General features: G+C 51.5%; 3 protein-coding genes and 1 pseudogene across 3 annotated transcripts; 1 reads left to right on the plus strand and 3 right to left on the minus strand.

Moving 5' to 3' along the window:
* Positions 1 to 5: 5 nt before the first annotated feature.
* Positions 6 to 4,700, plus strand: SAPIO_CDS3227 (Vacuolar protein sorting/targeting protein 10; the record flags this gene model as incomplete). The annotated part of the gene is made up of 2 exons (XM_016786069.1): positions 6 to 3,928; positions 4,055 to 4,700. 2 exons carry the CDS (start codon positions 6 to 8, stop codon positions 4,698 to 4,700), a joined length of 4,569 nt encoding a protein of 1,522 aa, XP_016644075.1.
* Positions 4,701 to 9,115: 4,415 nt separating this feature from the next.
* Positions 9,116 to 11,455, minus strand: SAPIO_CDS3228 (uncharacterized protein; the record flags this gene model as incomplete). The annotated part of the gene is made up of 2 exons (XM_016786070.1): positions 9,116 to 10,657; positions 11,411 to 11,455. The coding sequence occupies 2 exons, from the start codon at positions 11,453 to 11,455 to the stop codon at positions 9,116 to 9,118; spliced, it is 1,587 nt and encodes a 528-aa protein (XP_016644076.1).
* Positions 11,456 to 14,154: 2,699 nt separating this feature from the next.
* On the minus strand, positions 14,155 to 15,234 carry SAPIO_CDS3229 (annotated as a pseudogene; the record flags this gene model as incomplete).
* A 5,216-nt stretch (positions 15,235 to 20,450) lies between these two features.
* Positions 20,451 to 22,279, minus strand: SAPIO_CDS3230 (uncharacterized protein; the record flags this gene model as incomplete). Its single annotated transcript, XM_016786071.1, has 5 exons — positions 20,451 to 20,792; positions 20,864 to 21,414; positions 21,519 to 21,706; positions 21,769 to 21,935; positions 21,995 to 22,279. 5 exons carry the CDS (start codon positions 22,277 to 22,279, stop codon positions 20,451 to 20,453), a joined length of 1,533 nt encoding a protein of 510 aa, XP_016644077.1.
* Between the last annotated feature and the right edge of the window lie 148 nt (positions 22,280 to 22,427).

Genomic DNA, 22,427 nt, shown 5'->3' on the forward strand with positions numbered 1-22,427 from the left:
CAGCGATGAGGTTTAGGGGCAAGGCTGCAGCCTCATGGCGCAGTATTCTTCTGTCGTCCCTCTTGTGGACGGCAGCCATCGCGAAATCGGACACCCCTAAGATGAGCGTCACCAGCTTTGAGAATCCTCCCAGAGGTCTTAGGTACTTCCGCGGTTCCGACGATATTCTATTCCACGACCCCGTCGAACGAGTTGTCTACCGTTCCGATGACGCAGGCACAACCTGGCACAAAGTTGAGGGCGTACCCGCCGGTGCGGCCGCGGCTCTCGTGATGCACACCTATGACCCGACCCGCGCGTACATTCTCGGCCGCGAAGATAAGCACTATCGCACAAGCGATAACGGCAAGACGTGGACCAAGTTCGCCAGTGGCGCTGATTCGAGCCTCTCCGAGGCGGGTTATATGTCCGATGACGTGCTTGGCTTCCATGCTGGCGATCCGGATAGGATACTCTTTAACGGTGTTCGATGCAAGTTGTTCATCTGCTCCTATGTGACGACGTATACGACCGATGGCTTTCAATCCGCGCCCAAAGATCTCCGACACCATGCCACCGGCTGCTGGTGGGCCAAGTCTACCCCCGAATTCACCACTGGCGAGGACGAGCTTGATGCGAATAGGGTTCTGTGTATTGTCGAAGACGGGTTCACTCGACGGAAGGAAGACCAACGCCTCGTTATCTCGGACACTTTCTTCCGGGAGGCAAACGGACAGCCCGAAGAAAATGAGCCTACTATCGGGACCACCAAGGGCATCCTTGGTGCCGTGAATCTCGCTGGTGTGAAGAAATTCATACTCGTGGCCACGACTTCGGCCCGGACTGACGAGATGGCCCTGTACGTTTCGACAGATACGAAGAAGTGGCATAAGGCTATGTTCCCCGAAAGCCACGGACACACGATTAACCAGGGATCCTACACGGTTTTGGAGAGCACGAATTACAGTGTCCAGATCGACGTAATGAGCTCCCGCCCGTCGCAACCCATGGGCGTTCTTTTCACCAGCAATTCCGACGGCACGTACTTTACCGAGAACGTCGAATATACCAATCGAAATGATATGGGTCTTGTCGACTTCGAAAAGATTTCGGGTATTCAAGGTGTCTTCCTCGTCAACACTGTCAGCAATGGGGAAAAGCTGGAAAAACACGGCGATGCTGAAAGAGAGGTTGTGACCGAAATTACCTTTGACGATGGGCGTACGTTTGATAAGGTCATGGCGGGAGATAAACGAATTCATCTTCATTCCGTCACGCACATGATAAACATGGGTCGCGTCTACTCCAGTCCGGCTCCCGGCCTCGTAATGGGGAATGGGAATACTGGCAGTCATCTCGAGAGCTTGGAGAAGGCCGATCTTTATGTGTCGGATAACGGCGGCGTCACTTGGAAGAAGGCCCTTGAGGGCCCGCACAAGTACGATTTCGGCGACCAGGGTTCCATCCTCGTTGCTGTAAAACACTCGTTGGAAGAACCAGTGTCTGAGTTCAGCTACTCGCTTAACCACGGTGACAAGTGGGAGCAGGTTTCCTTCCCTGACGGTATGAAGCTCATTCCCTCGTGGTTCACCACCAGCCAGGACTCCTCGACCCTCAAATTTATTCTGCTTGGAAAGGAGGCTGGCCGCGAGGGCAAGTTCCAGATTGTTAGCATTGATTTTGAGGGCCTCCGGGAGCGCACCTGTGGTGAAGATGACTTGGAAGACTGGCATGCGCGCGCCGACAGTGATGGCAAGCCTACGTGTATCATGGGCCACAAACAAACTTTCCGCCGCCGCAAGAAGGATGCCGATTGCTTCATCAGGAAGGAATTCAAAGAGGCGATCGCTAAGACGGAACCTTGCGAATGTGCGGATCTAGATTTCGAGTGCGACTTCAACTTTGTCAGGGATGATGATAAGAAATGCGTTCCCGACGGTCCGTTGATAGATTCGAGCGGCGCCTGTAAAGACAAGAAGCCGGAAGACACATTTAAGGGGTCGTCTGGTTGGCGAAAAATCCCAGGCAATACCTGCGAGCGAGGAAAGGGCGATCAAAAGGATGACCTTGTGGAGAGGAAGTGTTCCGACGTTGTGGGAGGCCCGTCGTCCGGGGAGAATGATGGCAAAATTGTTGGGGATCACTTCACCTTCAAGACCAAGTTTAAGGATTTCCAAAAGTTTTATCTCGAGCGTGGCGACTCCAGCTCACGAGGTGATGAGTCGCTCATTGTCCGACCCGTTCTCTACGAAGGCAGCCACATGAGTTATGACAACAAGCTTTGGCGCACATCTAACCATGGCAAGAAGTGGGAGAGGATTCTTGAAGACGAGGACATCGACGGCATATACCCTCATCCGACTTTCAATGACGTGTTATTCTTCACCACGGCCTCGGAGAAGGTCATCTACACCGTTGATAGAGGCATTCATTTCCACTCGTTCAAGGCACGTCGGAAGCCAGCCACAGATGTGTATCCCTTTTCTTTCCATCCGGATAAGAAAGACTGGATTATCATGTTGAGCAAGAATTGCGATGACTCGAGCGAGAGCTGCTATCGCGAGGCGCACCTTTCGGTGGATAGAGGAGATAACTGGAAGACGATCTTGCGCCACGTGGTAAAATGCGAGTTTACGGGAGGCGATGCGTATAAGACGCGGCACCAGAAGCAGATTGTGTGCGTCGCTCGAGGCCAAGACGATGAGGACGCCAAGGAGACGAAGCTTTTCGTCAGTGACGATTTCTTCGATGAGGACATCACCAACCCCAAGCTGATTGGCGTTGGGGCAGAGGGAGAGGCGTCAGCCCGCAACTTTGCGACGATGGCGGAGTTCATCATTGTGGCGGCGGCACACGAGGGCATGGAAGGACTTGTCGCATTTGCCAGCGTGGACGGCAAGACGTATGCGCAGGCCAAGTTCCCCGCGAACCTCAAGGCAGACCATAGCGTCGAGTATACCGTCTTGGATAGCTCGACGCACGCCGTCAACATGTTTGTTCCTACCGAGATGCGCGAAGGTCGACGGTATGGCAACATTCTCAAGAGCAACTCCAATGGCACGACGTACGTTCTCAGCGCATCGGGAGTCAACTGCGATGACTACTACTACGTCGACTATGAAAAGATTCCTGGCCTCGAGGGTGTGTCGATTGTCAACACGGTGGCCAATCGCGATAAGCCTGACGAACCAAAGAAGCTGCAGACCAAAGTCACTCATAACGATGGATCCGAATGGTATTATTTGGCGCCTCCGGCTAAGGACGTCGATGGCAAGTCATTCTCGTGCCACAGCGCTAATGGAGATCCTTCCTGCGCGCTCCATCTCCACGGTTTCACAGAGAGAATGGACAAGAAGAAGAGTTATTCGGTGGCCACAGCTGTCGGTCTCATGTTCGGCGTGGGTAATGTCGGCTCTCACCTCGGGTCCATTAAGGATGCCGACACCTTCATGACGACCGATGGCGGTATTACTTGGAAGCAGGTCCAAAAGGGTGTCTGGACGTGGCAGTACGGCGACCAAGGATCCATCACGGTGCTCGCTAAGCTGTGGCGAGCAGACCAACAGGTCAATACCAACCACGTAATGTATTCAACAGATGAGGGCGAGACGTGGAAGAAGCATGAGTTCTCGGAGGAGGAGGTTGCCATCCACGACATCACGTCGCCGCGATCGGGTAGTTCACGGAACTTTATCCTTTGGTCTAGCAAGGGTGATGGTCCGGTGTCCGCCATTAACCTTGACTTTTCCGGTCTCTCATCGAGACCCTGCGAAGAGTCCGACTATTATGCGTGGACGCCTCGCGACCCTTCTGGCGGCGATGGATGCCTCTTTGGACACAAGTCCAAGTACTTGCGCAAGGTCAAGGGCAAGGAGTGCTACAATGACGGCAGGGTTCGTCATGAACTTATGGTAGAGAACTGCCAGTGTACTCGTCGCGACTTTGAGTGGTATGTCCACATTCACACACACACACACACTCACACACACACACATTTCTCCCCTTATTATCACCCCTTCTTTGTTTATTACGAACTGAGCGAGCATGAGTTTGGCTAACCTTTTTCACTATATAGTGCCTACAACTATCAGCTGGACAACAATGGCCAGTGCTCTTTGGTTGAGGGCCTATCCCCACTCAACGCTGAGGAATGGTGCAAGCAACACCCCGACGAGGCCGAGTACTACGAGCCTACGGGCTATCGCCGTATTCCCCTGACAACCTGCAAAGGCGGCCGCGAGCTCGACAAGGCACTCAACAGCTGGCCGTGCAAGGGCCACGAAGAGGAATATGAACGGCGCCATCGCGTCTCGGGCGTGGCTATCTTCTTCGCCGTCACGGTCCCGTTCGTGCTCGCCGCAGCCGCGGGCTGGTGGGTCTGGCGCAATTGGAAGAGCCAATTCGGGCAGATTCGGTTGGGCGAGTCCAGCGCGTTCGACGGCGAGGCTCCGTGGGTCAAGTATCCCGTCATTGCGGTCTCGGCGATCGTGGCGCTGGTGGCAGCCATGCCGCTGGTGGCAACGAGTCTCTGGCGAGCGGCCACGTCGACTTACCAGCGCGTCAGCGGCGGCGGCAGGCGGGGATCGAGTAGAAGCTGGTTCTACGGCGGCACTAGGAGGTTTACGACGAGGGACAGCTTCGCTCGGGGGATGGGCGATTACGCCGATGTGGATGATGTGGAAGGGGAGCTTCTTGGGGACGAGAGCGACGAGGAAATATAGACTGGGAAAACGAACGGATCCACTAGGGGCGAGTATCATGGGGGACTCACCTCCATGAGAATTTTACATGTACTTTATTTTGTTAAAAATTTCCTTATTTTTATATGGGCTCCGGCAATTGTGTTTAATGGTGCTGTTACATCTATAAGTGTCGTTTTGCGTTTCCTTCATAGAATACGTCAAACGATCAAGTTCATTCCCATATCTGTAGAAGTTCGCCTGGAACGCGCCTTCCCAGTTCCGGGACCGGTATTTTCTGCGTGTATATGTGTTATATATGAAATCTTTGATCAGGATTCTCAACGTCTCATGGAAGCTCGAGTGGTCGAGCGGCGACGCACTACTTACAAACTACTTCCGCAAGGCGCCGGCGTGGAACCCGGTCTGGTCAAACCATGAGACGTGGAGGAAATTGGGAAACTTGGAGGGGTTGCTGGTTCGAAACTAGTGTGGGACTTGTGTGCCGCCTTTTTTTATATATTTTATTTTATATTTTTTTTTTATCCGCCCGGGAACATCGCTCTAAGATATCCCAAAGTATGACAATTGCGGATGAGTATACCGACTACTATTGGGGGGAAAGCCCAGAAGAGATCGGCTCCGCGTACCAAGGCTCCCACCTGCCTGTCCGATCCGGAGAAGCGACTACGAAGTAATACGAAGTCCACGTGTAGGCCACGACTGGAACATGTACCTCCAGATCCATTGGTGGTATCAGCGGAAAGGAAGGGGCTGGTGGGATTTTTCTTCTGCTTCTTTCTTCCTTTCTGAGGTGCATGAGGCGATGTCACGATGGGGGCCATTCTGACACCGTCTCGCGATGCGTACCTGCTGCAGTGCAGAAATACTTCACAGTAGCATCTACTTCTCCGTAAGAACCGGACCTTGTCTGATGCTTTGGCCTCTGCATCCATCATGGCCTCGGGGTTTGAGAGTCTGCAAAGAACGTTGACAGGTTACCCATGTGACACCCGGATGCTAAGTGCTTGCATCCCGAAGGTCCTGGTCCTCGTGTATTTGATGGAGTATAGTAGAGCAGATATAAAGGTGAGGTCTTCAGAGTGGACCGGTGGTTGTCCGAGCTGCTCTCGGTTGGGGGGTTCACTTCACGGGCAAGAGAGAGCCGAGGGCGGGGTTTCGACATGTCCATCTCGATGTGCATACATCCAGCGTTCGGTGGGGGACAATTCGAAAAGGAGGACCAACTTCCTCGAACAAGTGACGGGTTCTAATAATAATTGACATCTTTTCTTTCCACAGGCCGGAATATTCCCCCTTGCAGCTCCGTCGATTCAACCACCAGGCAGCAAACCCATATTGATATCGACCTCTGCTGTGCTGTAATACAACACCGTCCTGTCCCTGTTGATTCTCGTTGGGACACCTTCCCTGGCATTCATATTATTGGGAGGTCCCTGCCTCAAACCTAAGGAATGTGAGGTGCAGTGCTCCCCTTGCGCTCCTTGACAACTATCTCTCCTTCCCTGACCCTTGCCTAGTCTCTTTTCCGAAACCGAGTTGATGGGCAAGATCTGCAGTCGCCGATCCCGCCCAGTTGTAAACTATATCCTTGGCCGTGGTCCACTGTACAAGTTTGCGCGCCTGCTCTGCTGCGGGGGAGGGGAAGCGCAGGCTTGAGGGCGTCGTCCCCCTTTCTCTGAGGCGAGTATCCTGAAGGATCTAGCCAAGGATCGTGGACATGATGTGTGATCAAAACTGAACCCCTAGACCCCTCGAGTCCAGTTCGGTTTACCAGGGTAACCCAAATTATTTTCTAAACCGAAGAACATAGAGGGGAACGGTGGATCAGGGCAGGGAAGACAGGGATGGATGATATCACCCCCCGCCGTTGATCTCGACACTCCGGGTAAGAAAAAGAAACGGCGTAACCTAAGAAAGCAACCAAAACCAAACTCAATTGCCAATGACTTCAATCACAATTGGAGTATGCATATTAGCTAGAGCTCGTAATTATTTACCAAGGGCTCTCGATCTATCATCGTTAATCAAGTCACTGATCAACACCATTGCACTAGAAGCAGGGGCTCTGAGCTTCGCACTCGGCAACCGAGCTGACTTGGATACTTGCACTCCTCGGAACTCTACTAAGACGGCGAGGAAGACGTATATGGATGGATGTAATATAAAAATGCTGCATATAAAATGGCGAAGGTGTTGCTATCATCTCTCAATATGTACATCACCACAAACAAAACGCTTAGACAGCTCCTCCTATCCCTCGCTTTCGCTACTACGTCCGAACTATGGTATGTATGTGCAAGACGCAGGAGCGCAGCACAGCACTCTCCAGGACCCTTTCTCTTCACCGCTCGGACCCAACCTCCCCCACGCTATCATTCCTGCGACCCTCCTGTACGAAGTAGTGTAAGTACGGGGAAGGTCTATGGTGCAGTCCCCCATCGCATCAGACGTGGAGCGCACATTGGCGCATGCAAGTCCGTTGACTAGCGCTACAAATGATCAATTGGTGTACGTCTTTGGGGGGGTTGGGGGGGAGGACGGCCTAGATATTTCATCTGTCCTTATAAATCAACTACTTCGTAGAAACGAAGCAACAGAAACAAATACAAGATCCGTCCTCTAGGAGAAGAAAAAAAATGATACAAGAAAAATATGAACAAGAAATCATCCGAGGGGGGAACATGGTGCTTTGCCCTTGCCTACTGTACCTGTGCGCATCGCACACAACAACCATCACGCACCAAATATCAAATTAACAAAACCTTCCATTTGCCCCATCGCGGTCGATCAGAAGAGCACATGGTATTTGGAGTAGCGTAGTGGTTTTTTTTTTTTTTTTTTTTTTTTTTCCACTCTGAATACTAACTAGCCTGCGGCTCTAGCCTGGCGTTATGGCTCGTCTATAGCAGCTAGTCGTGCACTAAAGCACACATGCCTTGATATTAGTGTCTTTGCGCTCTTTCCATTTCCCCAGGATCCTTCTCCTCCAGACCAGGGAATGCCTGTTTTGTTTACCCCCGATCCCAGCCGAAGAGGATGGGTTGTATCATCCTTCGCACGAGGTCGTCCCGTAGGGATTGGATGCCCCAAGATCATTGGATTCCCACACATTCTTCGTATCACCATGATATCCCCACCGCCGAGCCTTGATCAACATCGACCTTCGTACATGCCGGTAACCTTCTTTTACCTCCCACCCCTTGATGCCGTGCAAGTGTAACAGACACACGACAACTACATGTAAAAGCATGTCTCGTACTCGGGTGGTCATAGGGAGGCAGGTACTGCCTGCGCCGCGTGAGTCCTCACGTACCTACCTCGGGGATGACCCACTCGCACGCTGTCTCTGGCACCGCGCAAGTCCGGGCACAGGAACGAGACATGACTCGCCTGCCACAGATCCATCTTAAGAGACGACCCTATTTGGGTGTACCGACTATGCGCCGGTTCTTCTAGCCCCGGAACAAGAGAGAGAGACCTGTCAGAGGCAGTCAATGCTGCAATGACACCATACATCTCAAGAGCCGATGTCAGCTCTAGAATCCGAGTCTTTGAGTCTAAAAGAACCAATGAGTCGGAGAATAAGCCAGGTGGTAAAGTTATAAACATGTCAAAAACTGTTTCAAAAAAAAAAAAAAAAGGTGGTATAAGTTAATGTGTGTATATATATTGATCAAATTGAGACAGAAATGAATCTGAAGGTCCCACAAACTCCACCCAATGAGAGTTGCTTTTTTGACAGTCAAGAGCTCTTTAGCTCTCTGAATCTTCCATCTTCCCCACGACACCTTAAACCCCCAACCACAAACAAGGAGAGCAAGAAAAAGACATGGAAAGAAAATGAAAAGAAGCAAGCAATTCTGGCTCTGCTGACTCGCTTAAAGAATAAATGTTTGTTTTCATGGGTGTGGGGAGAGGAGGATTTTTGGCCTGGCTTCAAACCATCCAATCGAGAGTCTGCAAGCAGGACAACTCTGAAAGACAATGGAAGCGAAATCAACACGCAATCATTAGATAGTTATAGTACAAGCAAGCATATTTCCAATGGGTATATACCTCCGACAGAAGAAGGAAAACAAAAAAAAAAAACATTGAAAGGCCCAAACCCCCGACAGATGTCTCGAAACAAATGAAAAGAGTTGAAAGAGAAAGATGACGAGAAAAGAGGTGTAGACAAACTTGAGAGCGAAATAGCAGAAAGCCACAATCGTTATCGGCCCGAGAGGGCAGTTCCAGCGTATATACTGTGTAAATCAAGAGGATGTATCGTGAGAGTTCAATATGTCATGTCATAAAAAAACGACGCCCCATGTAGAGGCGTGCAGGGGGGAAGGAGAATCCGAGCAGATCCATGATCGAACCAAGGCAAGATCCGCAAGATGTGGCGGTAATATGGGGAGCGTATGTGTGTGTGGTAGTCGACTGATGCCGTTTTACTGCCGCCTGACTCGGTTCCAGAATCGCTTCACAACACCGCGCTCCGGCGGAGCCCACTGGTCGAAAGCAGCAAATTGCCTCTCAATGCTGTCTTTGGAATTGCCTTCCCTAATGTAAACAACCGTCGGAGATAATTCCTCTCGAAGCGCAGACGACTGAGACTTGCGACCACCCGAGGTCACATGCTTTTGTTGCCATCCATAGATTTGATCCTCTCCCGCCCGGAGGTCCGGCCTCGTAAGGGTCATCCGTAGCGTCATCTCCCTGGCGGATGCCGCTGCCTGGTTATAATCGCTGGCCATCTTGGCCACCAGGCCGGCGTCCGATGCAGCTCTGTAGGATCGTGTAGCTGGGGGCTTCTCAAGGGGCTCTGGGGTCTTGGGAGAATCGGGCTCGGCCATGGACACATCGTCGCTGTAGACTGAAGACTTGTCGTCGGATAGGAACGTATGGACCTTGTCGGTATCATCAGCTAAGACAAAGCACGACTGCTGTTTCCTAAGAGGGCGTACTTCGGGTGCTCGTCGGCCCGGTCGCAACTCCGTCGAGGGAAATCCGAATTCCACGGCCTCATCGAATTTCTGGGGGCTTGCGAGGTATACTCGAAGCTTTAGCCGCGCCTCGGGGTCTTGATAATGAGCGGCAGCGGTTGAATCTAGACCGGAGGGGACGGGGACGGGGATCGGGCCGGACACGTTCTCGGCGATGCTAGGTCCCGGCGAGCGTAGAGACAGTGCCCTAGATCTCCGCCGTCCGTGAGTCGGACTCATGGGCATGCCAAAGCTAGCTATTGACGGAGGAGGCGATGTGGTAGATGTGGCTGAAGTGTCCTTCGTACCAGGCCGGCTGGAGGAGGGTTGGGACGAGAGTCCTAGATGAACTTTGGAGATGGAAAGGTGCCTGCGGAAGGACGGATTCCTCTGTTTCTGGGGTGGTGAATTGGGGCGGGTATTGCTTGTAGGGTAATTGTCTAGCCTTAGTTGGAGATCAAGGTTGCTGGTCTCCTCGAGGCACCGGAAGCTCTCGTAAAACGAGTCCGGCACCATGCTGTTGTGACCGGCCATCATGTCGGCTGGCGGCAATTTCTCGTGGAGATGGGGATGAATTTGTGCGGACAGAGGTTCTGGGCTGTCGGGGCTATTCAGGCCGCTGTGTTCGATGTTGTCCCGTTCCTGGGTGTGGGCCGTGGCCACCGGTGCACTCGGTGTTTCGGTCTCTAAGCTGCCAGCATCGACGGTGTCTGGAATGACACTCAGGAGCTTCCTATCTGCTGTCTTAGCCTTGTCTGCCAAAAAGGCAGTTTGTGACTCGCTCGAACGATGCTGCGAGGTCGTATCGACTGACAACGTGCGGAATCGAGGTGTAGGTGCAAGTGGCGGGAGTGTAGTGGTAAAGTCGGATCCTCCTCGGGCACGGCGGGCTCTTCGAAGTCGGAGGGGAGCAGAGGAAAAGTCGTAAAAGTTGTTGGTCGCTTGTGAAGAGTCGAGAGTAATGTTGGGATGTTGTGTAAGTCGGAGGCGTTCGAGAGTGGAGAAGTACTGTTTAGGCGAAATGAAGAGTGAGCAAAATGTGATTCTTCTTTTTTTTCTTTTTTCTATTTCCCCGTTTCCTTTTTTCTTCTTCTTTCCGGGTGTTCCTTATTCACAAGAACAGCGACATTAAAAGGAAGGGTTTGTTGGTGGAAGGAGGGAAAAGAGGGATTTCGTCGGGGGAGTGGTGGACAATGTATATATGCATCAAATCGAAGGAAGCGGATGAGCACGTTGTAGTTTGGTGCAGGGTGAGTAGAAGCGATCAAACAATCCGACAAATGCTGCGTAGGTAGAAAACAACCCAGCAGAAACAAGAGTCGGAGTAGAGACAAAATGTCGAAAGACTTCTTTGCAAGACTAGCCCAACAACAACCTAGCACGTCCCCGTAGGAAGAAAAAGAGGAAGCTCTAAAATGAAAGACAGACGAGGGGTAAAAGGGAGAACAAGACGCTCGGTCTTCCTGATAACAGGACGATCCCGGAGTTTTGAGGGTATCAAGCGCGGAGGATTGGGAATAGAGACTCCCCGGTGTACTTTGTAGTGTAAGAAAGTAGTGTACTTTGTCCTCTGCACCACAACTTGCATCTGCATGCAGCATCGGACAGGCACGATACAGGACCCGAAGAGTTGCTCCTTAGCCTCTCGCCCATCACGATACAGCACGAGGTCGAGGTCCAGCAGGGGGGTGATACAACGTCTTCAGGTACATACAAGTAAGAAAGAAAAAAAAGGGGTCCCAGGGCCTGGTTGGTACGTACAATGGATAAATTGGACCGAGTGCAGCAGACACTGCAGGTGCCCATGACACTGAATGCTAGTGCTGCAAATGGCGAAGAAATGCCATCGCGGTCACCGGCACTACGCTTGTAGTGTGGTGTACACTAGAATCTAGAGAGGGCACTGACACTCCCCGCTACACTGCATTACGCGATGGCCTAGAGTAGTGTATATATATGCCTTGTATTATGACCAGACCCGGCCAGGACATCCCAATGGGCGAAGCCGTGTACGAAGTAATGTACCAAGCAGGTGAGTGAGTAGTGTACTTGTCTAGACTACAAGTAGCGTCGGTCGGGTCGGGGTGACAAGACGGATTTGCAGGGGTGCGTGGGTGATTGTGATTATACGACTTTTGACTGTCGTATTGTAATAACATAGAGCGGAGCGAGTGGTAGAAAAGCATCATCATCAATGGATCAAATAGCCAGCGTTGGTTCATTTGACCTGATGCTCATCGACTCTGATGATTCCTCACGTACAAAGTACATCTCTAGATGGACCAAGTACGAAGGAGAATCATCGATGGTCGGCCAACGTGAGCTACATCGCCAGCCGATAGAAGGAAGGATGGGAAAGAGGGGGCGCGCCTTGGCACATTTGCACCTTTGCATTCGGTAGAATCCAGAAAACCGCCCAAACCAGGCGACATGAGGGCAAAAGAGGTGGGTTAAAGTGGGGGAACGGGGAAAAGAGGGAAAAAAGAAAACGAGGAAAAAGACCTCCAGAAGCAGCCGCTCGGGATAGAGTGTCTCTCACACATCAATGATCCAATTGATCAATGCGTGCGTTCAATGTTGCGTCGTGCTACCGCACCCCAACCAGACTCAGACTCAAATCACCCACGACTGTCCGGTCCGGAGGTGGCGCCCAAAAAAGCAATGATTTGTGCCGAGGAAGCGACGGGGTAATGCTCCAATCCTCCAATGCTCCAAGACTCCATCCTCATAGGAAGTGAACCGAAAGGGCGATCAAATGAAGTGTCAACCCAAGAAGGGAAACCAGCGTGCGTAGTGGCGACACCAACCCACGCTGGTTCTCGTCTTTCGTCGCTCACGGCAATGATCATCCATGGGGGCCAATGACCCAAGCCAAAGACGGTATCCAAGGACAAGGGTCGACTAATTGGATGCATCAAGGGTCGGGGTCGAGGATATTTGACCAGGGGTCTTGTTGGCAGCGGATGGAGCGCAACAGCACAGGGGATTGTGATTGTGATTCGGGGATGCAAAAGGGGCAAGGAAGCATGGACGGCGGCAAGACAACATGACAACATTGACCAGGCAAGTCCGGCAGCCAGTCAGGGACTCGGCATGCGCGACAGAAGATCAATTGGGTGAAGCCAGGCGCTGACCATAATCATAACATCAGCAATAACAGCATGGGTGGCAGGTGGTAGTGGCGATGGCGCGTCGTGAGCCGGTATTCTGGGATGGCACCTCGCCTCCAGTCCACTCAACTCCAAGTCTCCTGCACACAGACACACACCCACACACACACACACGCGCCCACTGATGCTCAAACACCATTGTTCATCACTTCCATGTGCTCTGCTCTTCTGCGCGTATCCAAATTGAGCCAAGGCGGCCCCACAAAAGCTTCAAACGTCAAGTGCTCTGCTGCCGGTATTCGGGGCTATTTTGGCGCCTCTCAGAGCTCTCTCGGTCCTCGCGAGTGGAAATTGAGCAAATAATGATCGAATCAACTGGTGATTGATTGACGCACGCACAAAGCCCAAAGGACATCATGGGCTTCCAATGATCCTCAGAATGGATTGACCTATCGGCAGGGCGCATTGGATATACCAGGGGCTAGAAATTGATCAACTGTGATTGATCCCATATCTCATCACTCGCTTGATCCCACGAGAATCTCCAATTGGAGAATTCGGCGTTTACAATGCGAGACCCCAATAGCCCATTTGATCAAGTTGCTTGACTTGACCTAATTTGGGTAGGCACTCGCCACACGTCTGAAAAGAGGAAGTGAAAATGGGAAAAGAGGGACGAAAACCCCAAAGGAGAAAAATAGGAAAAAAAGAATTGTAACGAAAGAAAAAAAAGGAGGCATAATTTGGATGGACGATTCGTGTCTAAACTACTATTTGTTCGCATTGATCCTTCCTCAGCCCTAGGGGACTTTGTAGGTCTGAAGGGATCGTGATTGGAATTGAGCACGGATCGAGGTCAAATGACAGCTCCGAGAGGACGAAAAAGGGGTCTACTAGATCCCGATCTGGCTCCAGACTCTCGTCACCGTAGCGCCGTCAATGCGACTTTGAACAATGCCGCATACTACACTGCCACTTATAAGCTCGTAGCAACGAGTCCGTAACCTGCGACTCGACAAACTCTCGATTGCGAACTGCCAAGTGCGAGTGTTGCCTTGCAGCACCCCTTGCGCGCCCCTTTATGCCATGTTCTGTCAGGGCTGGTCGAATCATCATTCCTTGTTGGCCTCTGCTCACTTGCAGACCCATCACTCAATGGGCGGTCTGTTTCATCAGGGCAAGATGTAAGACCCAAGGACCCGAATGCGCCGAACAATGATATTCGCCAGCCCCAACCAAAAAAAAAAAAAAAAAAAAAAAAAAAAAAAAAAAGACGAGGGGGAAAAGAGAGGGGGGAAATAAAACCACCGCTGCAGCTCGAGTGATAGAGAATGAAATGTGTTCACGAGAAGGTGGAGGAGGGGTGTTGAGGGGAAGAAGAGGAAGAAGATGAAACTAATAAAGATGGGGGAATACGAGAGTGCTCACCTTCCTCTGGATCGCAGGAGGCAGAGATTCAAACTCTTCTTTCGTCGTCATGCCTGGTGAAGAGATTGACGCGTTTCGGTGACCCTTCTTGTCCTTTGGCTTCGTCGTCCGAGTCATCATCGATTGCACCGGGCTATTAGCTGCCATACCCGCAGATACGGCTCGGTTTTCCGACTGAACAGGCGAAACCCTTTGATGTGTGCCGTCGCTGACGCATCTTCCCTCAAAAGCGGTCGTCGTCGGGGGAGAGAAGTTCTTGCTGTCTCTGTCTCCTCCGAGCCGCTGGGACCGGTACCGCTGGTACTCTTGCGCCGTCAACGGCCGAGTCGAGACGGCCATGTACGCCGGGCCTGCCATGTTGCCAGTTTTCGTAGTCTCGGTTTCCTGCGTGCGGTCCGGAGGTGTCGCCGTCACCGATCCTGCAGTGAGCGGGAGATTGGTCGGGCTCCACACTTCGCTAGATTCGGATGTGTTGGAGGAAGACGTCGTACTGTCGGACAGATGTCCAGCACTGCTCCTTTCTGCGTCGAGGAAGCTGTCCAGCTGATCACTGAGAGCTATGGCGACCTCGATTTCGCTGAGCTTATCCAAAGCTGCAGTATCAAATTCGTTGATGTTGTGGTCGTTGTCGTTGTTGTTATTGTTGTTGCTGCTGCTACGCCGGTCGTCCTCGTCGTCCACCGCGAAGATAATTCCGTGCTGTTCAAAGTTGGGCCAAACAGAAAGTCGATAAACTGGGGGCAACGCGGGAGGGACGTCGGTTTTGTTTTCGCTCGTGTTCTCGACGTCGCTAGCGTTATTACCGATGACAGCAGGATCAACAAGCACAGGGTCCTCCCCGTTGCTCTTATGACCGTTGTCAGGGGTCCGGGGCCTGGATGTGCCTGTCGTTTGCGAAGAGGACGAGGATTCTGTCGCTGTGGAAGGGGTGGAGAGTGGAGCTGACCCTGCTCGGAAACCGTCCGATCCTGTTGCGTTGGAGAAGCCAAGCTGTAGATTGGGATATACCCATTGTTGCTGCCAAATGGCGTCGGCCGCGAATCCCATTGCGTTTTGAAGTCAAATCCCGAGTCCCCGGGGCACGAATGTTGCGATAATAGCTATTGGCAGGGTGGGGAGTTTTTGGCGAGGTTGCTGGGATTCTTCGGACTGGGGTGGTTTGGCCAACAGCTCCGGCCTTGTCCGTCTGTAATAAGACTCCGCAAAGAAACCCTGGAATGCGGTGTGCTTCGAGGCCCAAAGAGAAGGGAGAGAAAAAGAGAAGAAGCAAGGGTCAGGTGTGATTCCCTAGTTTCAGGAGTGAGCTAATATAAATTGTAAAGGATCGGTGATCCCGTTCACGGCTGAAGGAGAATCTGGGTTAATATGTGAACTTGGTGATCCCGAAAATACTCGAAAGTGTAAACGCGGTTGAGAGGAGTTGAGGGGGAGTCGAAGAGAAATGGATGGGATTATGAAGGGATCTTTTCGGCGGGAGCAGGAGAGACAAGACAATGCAAAGGAGACCCAAGAAATCTAAAACTCCCCTGTTCGGTTGTTCTGGGAGCCAGAGCTTCCTCTTTTGATAAAAGGATTGGATATCTTTGAATGCCCACGGCTGCAAACGCTTCATCACATCCCGTCTTTCTCTGATTTGGGGACGGGACCCTAGTCTTACTATATCTCCAAGAAACAACTTATACCACATTCACTCATTCACTCTCACGAGTACTCGGGGCGTCTCAAATCAGGAGAAGGGTGTGTGCCATGCCTCGGCCCCTACTGATTTCACGCGCTTCTAAGCATCAAAAGCTTCGTAATATTATGTGGCTTCTGCTATTCTGGGATCTGTGTGTCTTGCGGCAGACTCTCGCCGACTCGGGTTTGGGTTCGTGGGATGCGTGATGCGCAGTGCATCTCACGAATTCATTCCGTTCAATGTTCCTTGGCCAGGAATTACTTCACCCATCAAAGGCACAATTTCGACGTACGACATACGACGTACTAGTTGACTTGTGCCGAAGGATGGTGCCAGGTACAAGGTCTGCATGCGATGCTTCGTACCTGCCGCGCGCAAGTACCATGCAATCGCACTCGAGCCAGGCCAGTCCCAGTCCATATTAACCCTATTAGTTTAGTATAGATAGGAAGAAACGGGCTCCTCTCCTTGCTCCGCGACTTCGTATACATGTCCTTCGCCCTGCATGTACATTTGATCCTTCGTACTCCCCTTGCCTGCGCTAGGAGCTGGTGCCATCACAGAAAAGCCCAGGGTGCCCGCAACGCTCAAGCATCTCGAAGCATCTCGCCCATTGCGACTTCATACTTCGTCGTGTACCTCAGTAGTCTCATCAATAAGACTCGGGCCCTGTCCTATATCAGCAAAGTGTCTGAAACAACCGCAGTCATGATGCGCTGGCAAACCTTCCGATAAATTCTCGCACCACTGTTCCAACTGCAGGTATAAAATATATATAAAACGAGACATAATAGTTTAGTTGGCAGGTCTGAGAATGATTGATTCGGGCCAATCTCAGAGACTTGTGTTTCCTCACCGTCTCTGCCCCCTTACGAGGAAGACAGATGTTTATGCCAGCCGTGGGGTGATCGGCAAAGATACCGTAGCAGCAAGGCACCATTCATCGGCCTCGCCTTTGGAACAAGGAGCGCTTCCTCGAACCCCCACCCTGGCTCTTTTTCTGGTTCGGTGTGGTGCCTGGCTTCCACGACGAAATACTTGGTTGGTACCATCCACGATCCGTGAAACAAAGTGGGCAATGGGTTGTGCTCCCCTCCCCATCGACAGGGCCATCGACAGGGCGGGCAGGAACCAACAACAGTGGCAATAATATTCGCATGAAATGCTCTTCGAAATCAATCTTATTCATTAAGACTGGGAAGTAATAATACAGTCCATTTACGCATACGAAGCAGGCACAGGACTCGCAACGCTTCTGCTTCCGCTTCCTGATTGCCTCCCATCTTCTTACAAAAATACGAAGTGGGAGGGAGTGAAAGTACCACCTCTTTGCAGCATGATACATTGATGTCCAGAATATGCATACCGAGGTATTCCCTTCGAACGTCGTCAAGTTTGAGCACAAACCCGTTCTGCCACGCCCTGATCGGCAAACCGCCCACCATCTTGAAGACACCAGAGAAGGCAAAACGGGCGTCACTCCTAGGGCGCCTCGGCCCTATCGCAAACGATGATCGCCTTTCTTCACCGTTTCCTGTCACATTCAACCGACATCATTGATGTTGGGGTCCGCAACGCCAACCCGGGTCTGCATTTTGCCTACAAAGGTACGCACATTCACCAACACGAATCAGCCGGATCGACGATCGATAAAGTTTTTCCACCAGAGTGCGAAGTACATATTCGAAGTACAGGAGTGCGAACCGAAACAGGCTGAGTGAGCACCAGCGGGAGAAGCCCGAGTCCAATCGGCCTGTCTTGTCACGCTCAGACAATGGTTCCACGCAGAGACAACGAGCCCGCTCGCGAACCGAAGCTTGTGAGCCCATGACATCCATCCCATCATGCTCGTAGGTGCAGAATCTGCGACACCTGTAGCGCAGATGCTATACCTCGTTAATGATGGGATCCCTCCCGAAGTTACCGCCCCAGGGCATTCCACGGCGAGCTTCCATACAGGAGAAACAGGAAAAGCCTTCCTAAAGTTTTCGTGTGTGTGTGTGTGTGTGTGTGTCAATTGGAAAGGGGCTGCAGGTGACGAGGAGCGAGACAAGATGCTGAACCATGGTTCCCAGGATGGCACCTTGCTTATCTTGGAACAGGAAAAATAATAGGAGAAGAGGACACCACTGCCGCATTTCTGGAGGAGAATCAATGATGTTCGCGCCTTCACGCACGGCTTCGCCCACGGCATTGTATACGCCAGAGCAGACAGTATTGAAGGACAGCCACTGGCTATTACTGCGTCGTCTGTCAGCGGAAACCCTTTGCTCGAGCCGATGTACAAAGCAGCTCAGTTTGAGGGAACATTGAATGAACATTTATCGTGCAGCCGTCTCTTCATGACGGCTTGCACAGACTCGGCTCGGCGCCCAGACCTCGACTATTCACTTTTCTTTCTCGCTCCCTCGTCCTTGAGTCGAGGCAATGGCGGGACAACGAAGCCTTAAAAGCTCGACTAAGGTCGTGCGCTGGTGCCAAAATCCCAAAGATACAGATAAGCTCTCTCGACTCGATGCGTCCTTCGTACATGATACATGGCACACAGCCAGCAATTCCCAACTCCTCAAGGACCGGTTGAGAGATGCCGGACACTTCACTTGCGAGGTGTCTTGATGTCCTCTGCAGCAAAGCTATGAGGAGAGGACACGCTGCTTCCATACGTATCTCTCTACCTACCCGGTCTACGGGAAATAACTGCCCCTCCTATCCACTCAATTCCAGAGAGAGGCCCTGGCCATGGCGCAGGCAAAGACGGAATGGTAACCACCCAAGTTTCTACGAAGTACGTGTGTATGTGTGCACTTCTGTGTGCGATCATCTGCAGCATTCTACGTTACCAACATGTGTAGCCTGGCTTTTAACGTTCGAAGAAGCCCGTGCCAAAATCGAAGAAGATGCCGATCCCATTTGTAAAGCGAACCTGCAGATAGTCAAGCAACAGCATCTAGAGTTATTACGAGTATCGGCTCGCTTCGTCTTTCTCTCCCTTCGCCTCTCTTCTTCCCGTCTTTGGCTAATAACTTAGAAGAAACCTCCACCCGAAAGTTATACTTCAGTCAGTCGGGGTCTTGGGGCCGGTCGCTCCTCGGGGATATTCCGCAGTAGTATGGTCTTCGGGAATCTCTGTGCACTCCGCTTCACCAAGTCAACCGAGCATGGCTGGGCGATATCTACCACTAATGTCAGTGCCGCCGTGAGGATGGGAAAGGAAGTACGAAGTAGGGGACTACTGAGTGGAATTATTTCCGGTCCAAGTATGTCTATAGGCAAGTGCGTCCTTCTGTATTAGGTTAAAGGCCTGACTGGTTTCCAGTGAAGTACATTCTGAGATATAATGTCTATTCTGCGCCACTAAAGCATACACCTGGGGGGGCAGGCTGGGCAGCCAGGGCCGTAGACTGGATTTGAGACGGCAATCAAGTGCACATCTTAATAGACGACAGCACCGGGAAAGAAGAAAAGAAATGTACAAGAAACATCAACCTACCAAACTTGCACATATTCATGGATCCCATAGTACCAGAGGAACAACGCTGGAGTCGTTCATGCCATGCCGCCGCTTCCTGTGCCTGCAGCGATCTGCACCTAATATAGCAGCGTACTATATTATACTCCCTCCCTATTTCCGCTTGCAATATCCTCCCGGGTTTTGAGGTATTGGGCCCTGACAGTGGCCTCTCGAAACCATAATCGGGAAAGTATGGTGCTAATCGATTGGCATTTCGGGGTGTCGCCCAGAGGCAAGAACCCAGAGGCAAGAACCCGGGGGCAAGAAAAGGACACCAAAGTTGAAGAAGGAAGACGTGACTATACTTCTATAAGATGACAGTTCAATGGTCTATCTTACGTCTAATCTCGCAATCTTCTGCGAAGGAGCTTTGCAGAGAAATACCCGAAATTGGGTCAACCAACGGGGCCAACACGAGCAAGGCCGGCCGAGAGAGTGTGGGAATAATATAAATGTTCTACGCTCGTGGAACCCCAACAACCACCAACATAGACGAACCGAAGAGTAATTTCGGTCCAGCGTTTAGGCTTTTCTGGGGATTCTGTGGCCAGTGCCGTGCCATTCTCATAGTTTACGAAGATGTGCCGGGACGTCAGAGAGAGCGTTTCCAGTCAAGTCTGCCTCTCTATAATCGCGCTTTCTTTATCCAACCTAACCTTCTCTGCTTGGCACTTGACCAGCCTGATGAAGTTTAGATATAGAGAGATATACTAATAAAGTATATGCTCCTCTTGAGTGGGAATGGGAACGGGATTTTCCTCTACTCCCTTCGGCATTCTGAGATGCCTGTATCCACCATGCGTCGGGATGCTTTGCGACGCCTCGAATACACATCACCAGTGGGCGAGATGATGGGTCCTTAGTATTTTAGAAGTCATCATTCACAGCATTGAACTTGAAAACGAGCAGACGCAACGACGTTTGCATATTGGGTTATCAGCTACCACCTGATGAGCTGCATTTGCTAACTATCTTCGTCCGGTAATTGATATTGTACATCCCCCAGCTGGGCTCCGAACTTTTCCCTATTTCTCCTTTACTATCCGGTCCTGTCACGCACCATCTTCATACCTGTCAAGCAGAGGCCTGCTTCGGAACTTGGACGCTTTCAGCGGCCTTGTCTCCTCGCGTCTCCGGGAGGGAGTCGATGGGGTCCCAGTACTCGTAGACCTTGTTTTCTTTTCCTCGTCCTTTGATAGCTGGAGCTTCATATGTGGACAGACCAGTCTTTTGATCGTATGACTTGTACGAACAAGCCAAACGCTTTCCGCCGCCTCCGGGAAGGTCGACGATAAATTGTGGAATCATAAAACCTGCAATAGAGCCACGGATGTGAGCCTCAAGTTCCAGAATAGTCCGGAGAGGCGTCCGGAGATGCTCAACTCGCTCCACCATGTCGCATTGGTAGACGTAATACTATAGCTCGCGCTGTCAGAACGTGAATCCCCAAGGGAAAGAAGCTTCGTCTCGGCGCTGAAAAGACTTACCGGCAAAACGTTGATATCTGCCAGGGTCCGAACAAGCTGCGACATGGTGGCTACATTGTCATTCACGCCACGAAGCAAGACGGTCTGGTTTCTGACCGTGACTCCTGCTTCGAACAACTTCTGGCTCGCCATCTCCGTGATCCACGATACCTCGTTGGGATGGTTAAAATGGGTATGCAATGCCATTGCCTTGCCCATCTTCCGAGCCTTCTCGGAGACGCTGATAATGGCGTCAACCCACTGATCGTTTTTATCCAGGATCCTGTTGGGGCTCACTGCGAGTCCCTTGGATGCGAACCGGAACCTCTTAATGTTGTCCATGGAGATAAGTCGCTCGCCAATCATGAGGATATGCTCCGGCTGGAGGTAGTATGAATCTCCGCCAGAGACCACGATATCGTGGAGGGTAGGGCAGCTCTCTATATACGCGAAACACTCCTCCCAGCGCTTTCGAGTAGGCTTGAGTGACAGCTTTTGGACATTCTCAGTGTCGGCGCCTATAGCATAGGAGCGAGTGCAGAACGTGCAGTATGTGGGACACACAGAAGTGGCTAAAGGCCATAGTGAGAATCTCGTCAGTGACTAATATCTTGGAAAAGGGAGGGGAAAAGGGGGGGGGAAGGGGGAATAAACGAATGAAACCAGAATATCTTACGCAAGAAAAGAGCCTTGTCCGGATACCTGTGAACCAGTCCCTTCACTGGTGAATCCGCTGTCTCATGCAGGGAGTCCAAAACCAGCTGAGGATGATCCGGAAGCATGGAAGACTTGAGCGGAATAAACTGTTTGAATATGGGGTCATTTCGAGGGTCTTGCCAGTTGATGCGGCTCAGGATGTAAGGACTGATCAAGAATTAGCAACTGTATCCACATCCCCTTTTAGCTACAAACCAGGCTATACGTACGTCATCCTAACAGCCATCGTGGCTGCCGATACGCCAGCGAAGACGTCCGCGATGAAGGCATCTCGAGATTGCGTCTGGCTGCCGCCAGAATCGAGAGGGATGCCCTCCGGCAAGACAGAAACGAGGAACTTATGCAGCTTCTCTGGGCCCTGGACGAGATTTGCAATCTATAATAGACGCTGAGTTTTAGCATATATCAGGATAAGCCCGAATTGTCGAAACTCACGGTCCATCTATAGCTCAGGAAGTTCTTGGCATCGACTCCCTCCCAAATGGGAATCTTGCGCCAAAACTCCTCGCGTTTGATTGATCCATCCTGAGCAGGCTCCTGGATGGATCCCTCACTATCAAGATTCGAGATGGTCTTGACATCATCAAAGGAAACACCAGAAGTGTTACGGGATTGGATGATGCTAGGCACAAGTCGTGGCAGTTTGCCCTGAGGCCTCGTGAATTGATTCATGACCACCGAGCACTTGAGGGCCCGGTGGGCTTTAGCTAGTGAGAACATGACTGCTGTGTGTCTTACCTGAGAAGGTATTGTCAGTATCCGTATCAACAGCACCAGGAAAGGATGGACTTGATGCTACTTTTTGCTTGAAAGATGATGGAAGATGGGTTGGTAGGGACCAAGAGATCGATTCGTATGTGGTATGTTG

The sequence above is a fragment of the Scedosporium apiospermum genome (genome assembly GCF_000732125.1).
Source record: "Scedosporium apiospermum strain IHEM 14462 chromosome Unknown SEQ_SAPIO_0088, whole genome shotgun sequence".
Taxonomy (NCBI): Eukaryota; Fungi; Ascomycota; class Sordariomycetes; order Microascales; family Microascaceae; genus Scedosporium; species Scedosporium apiospermum.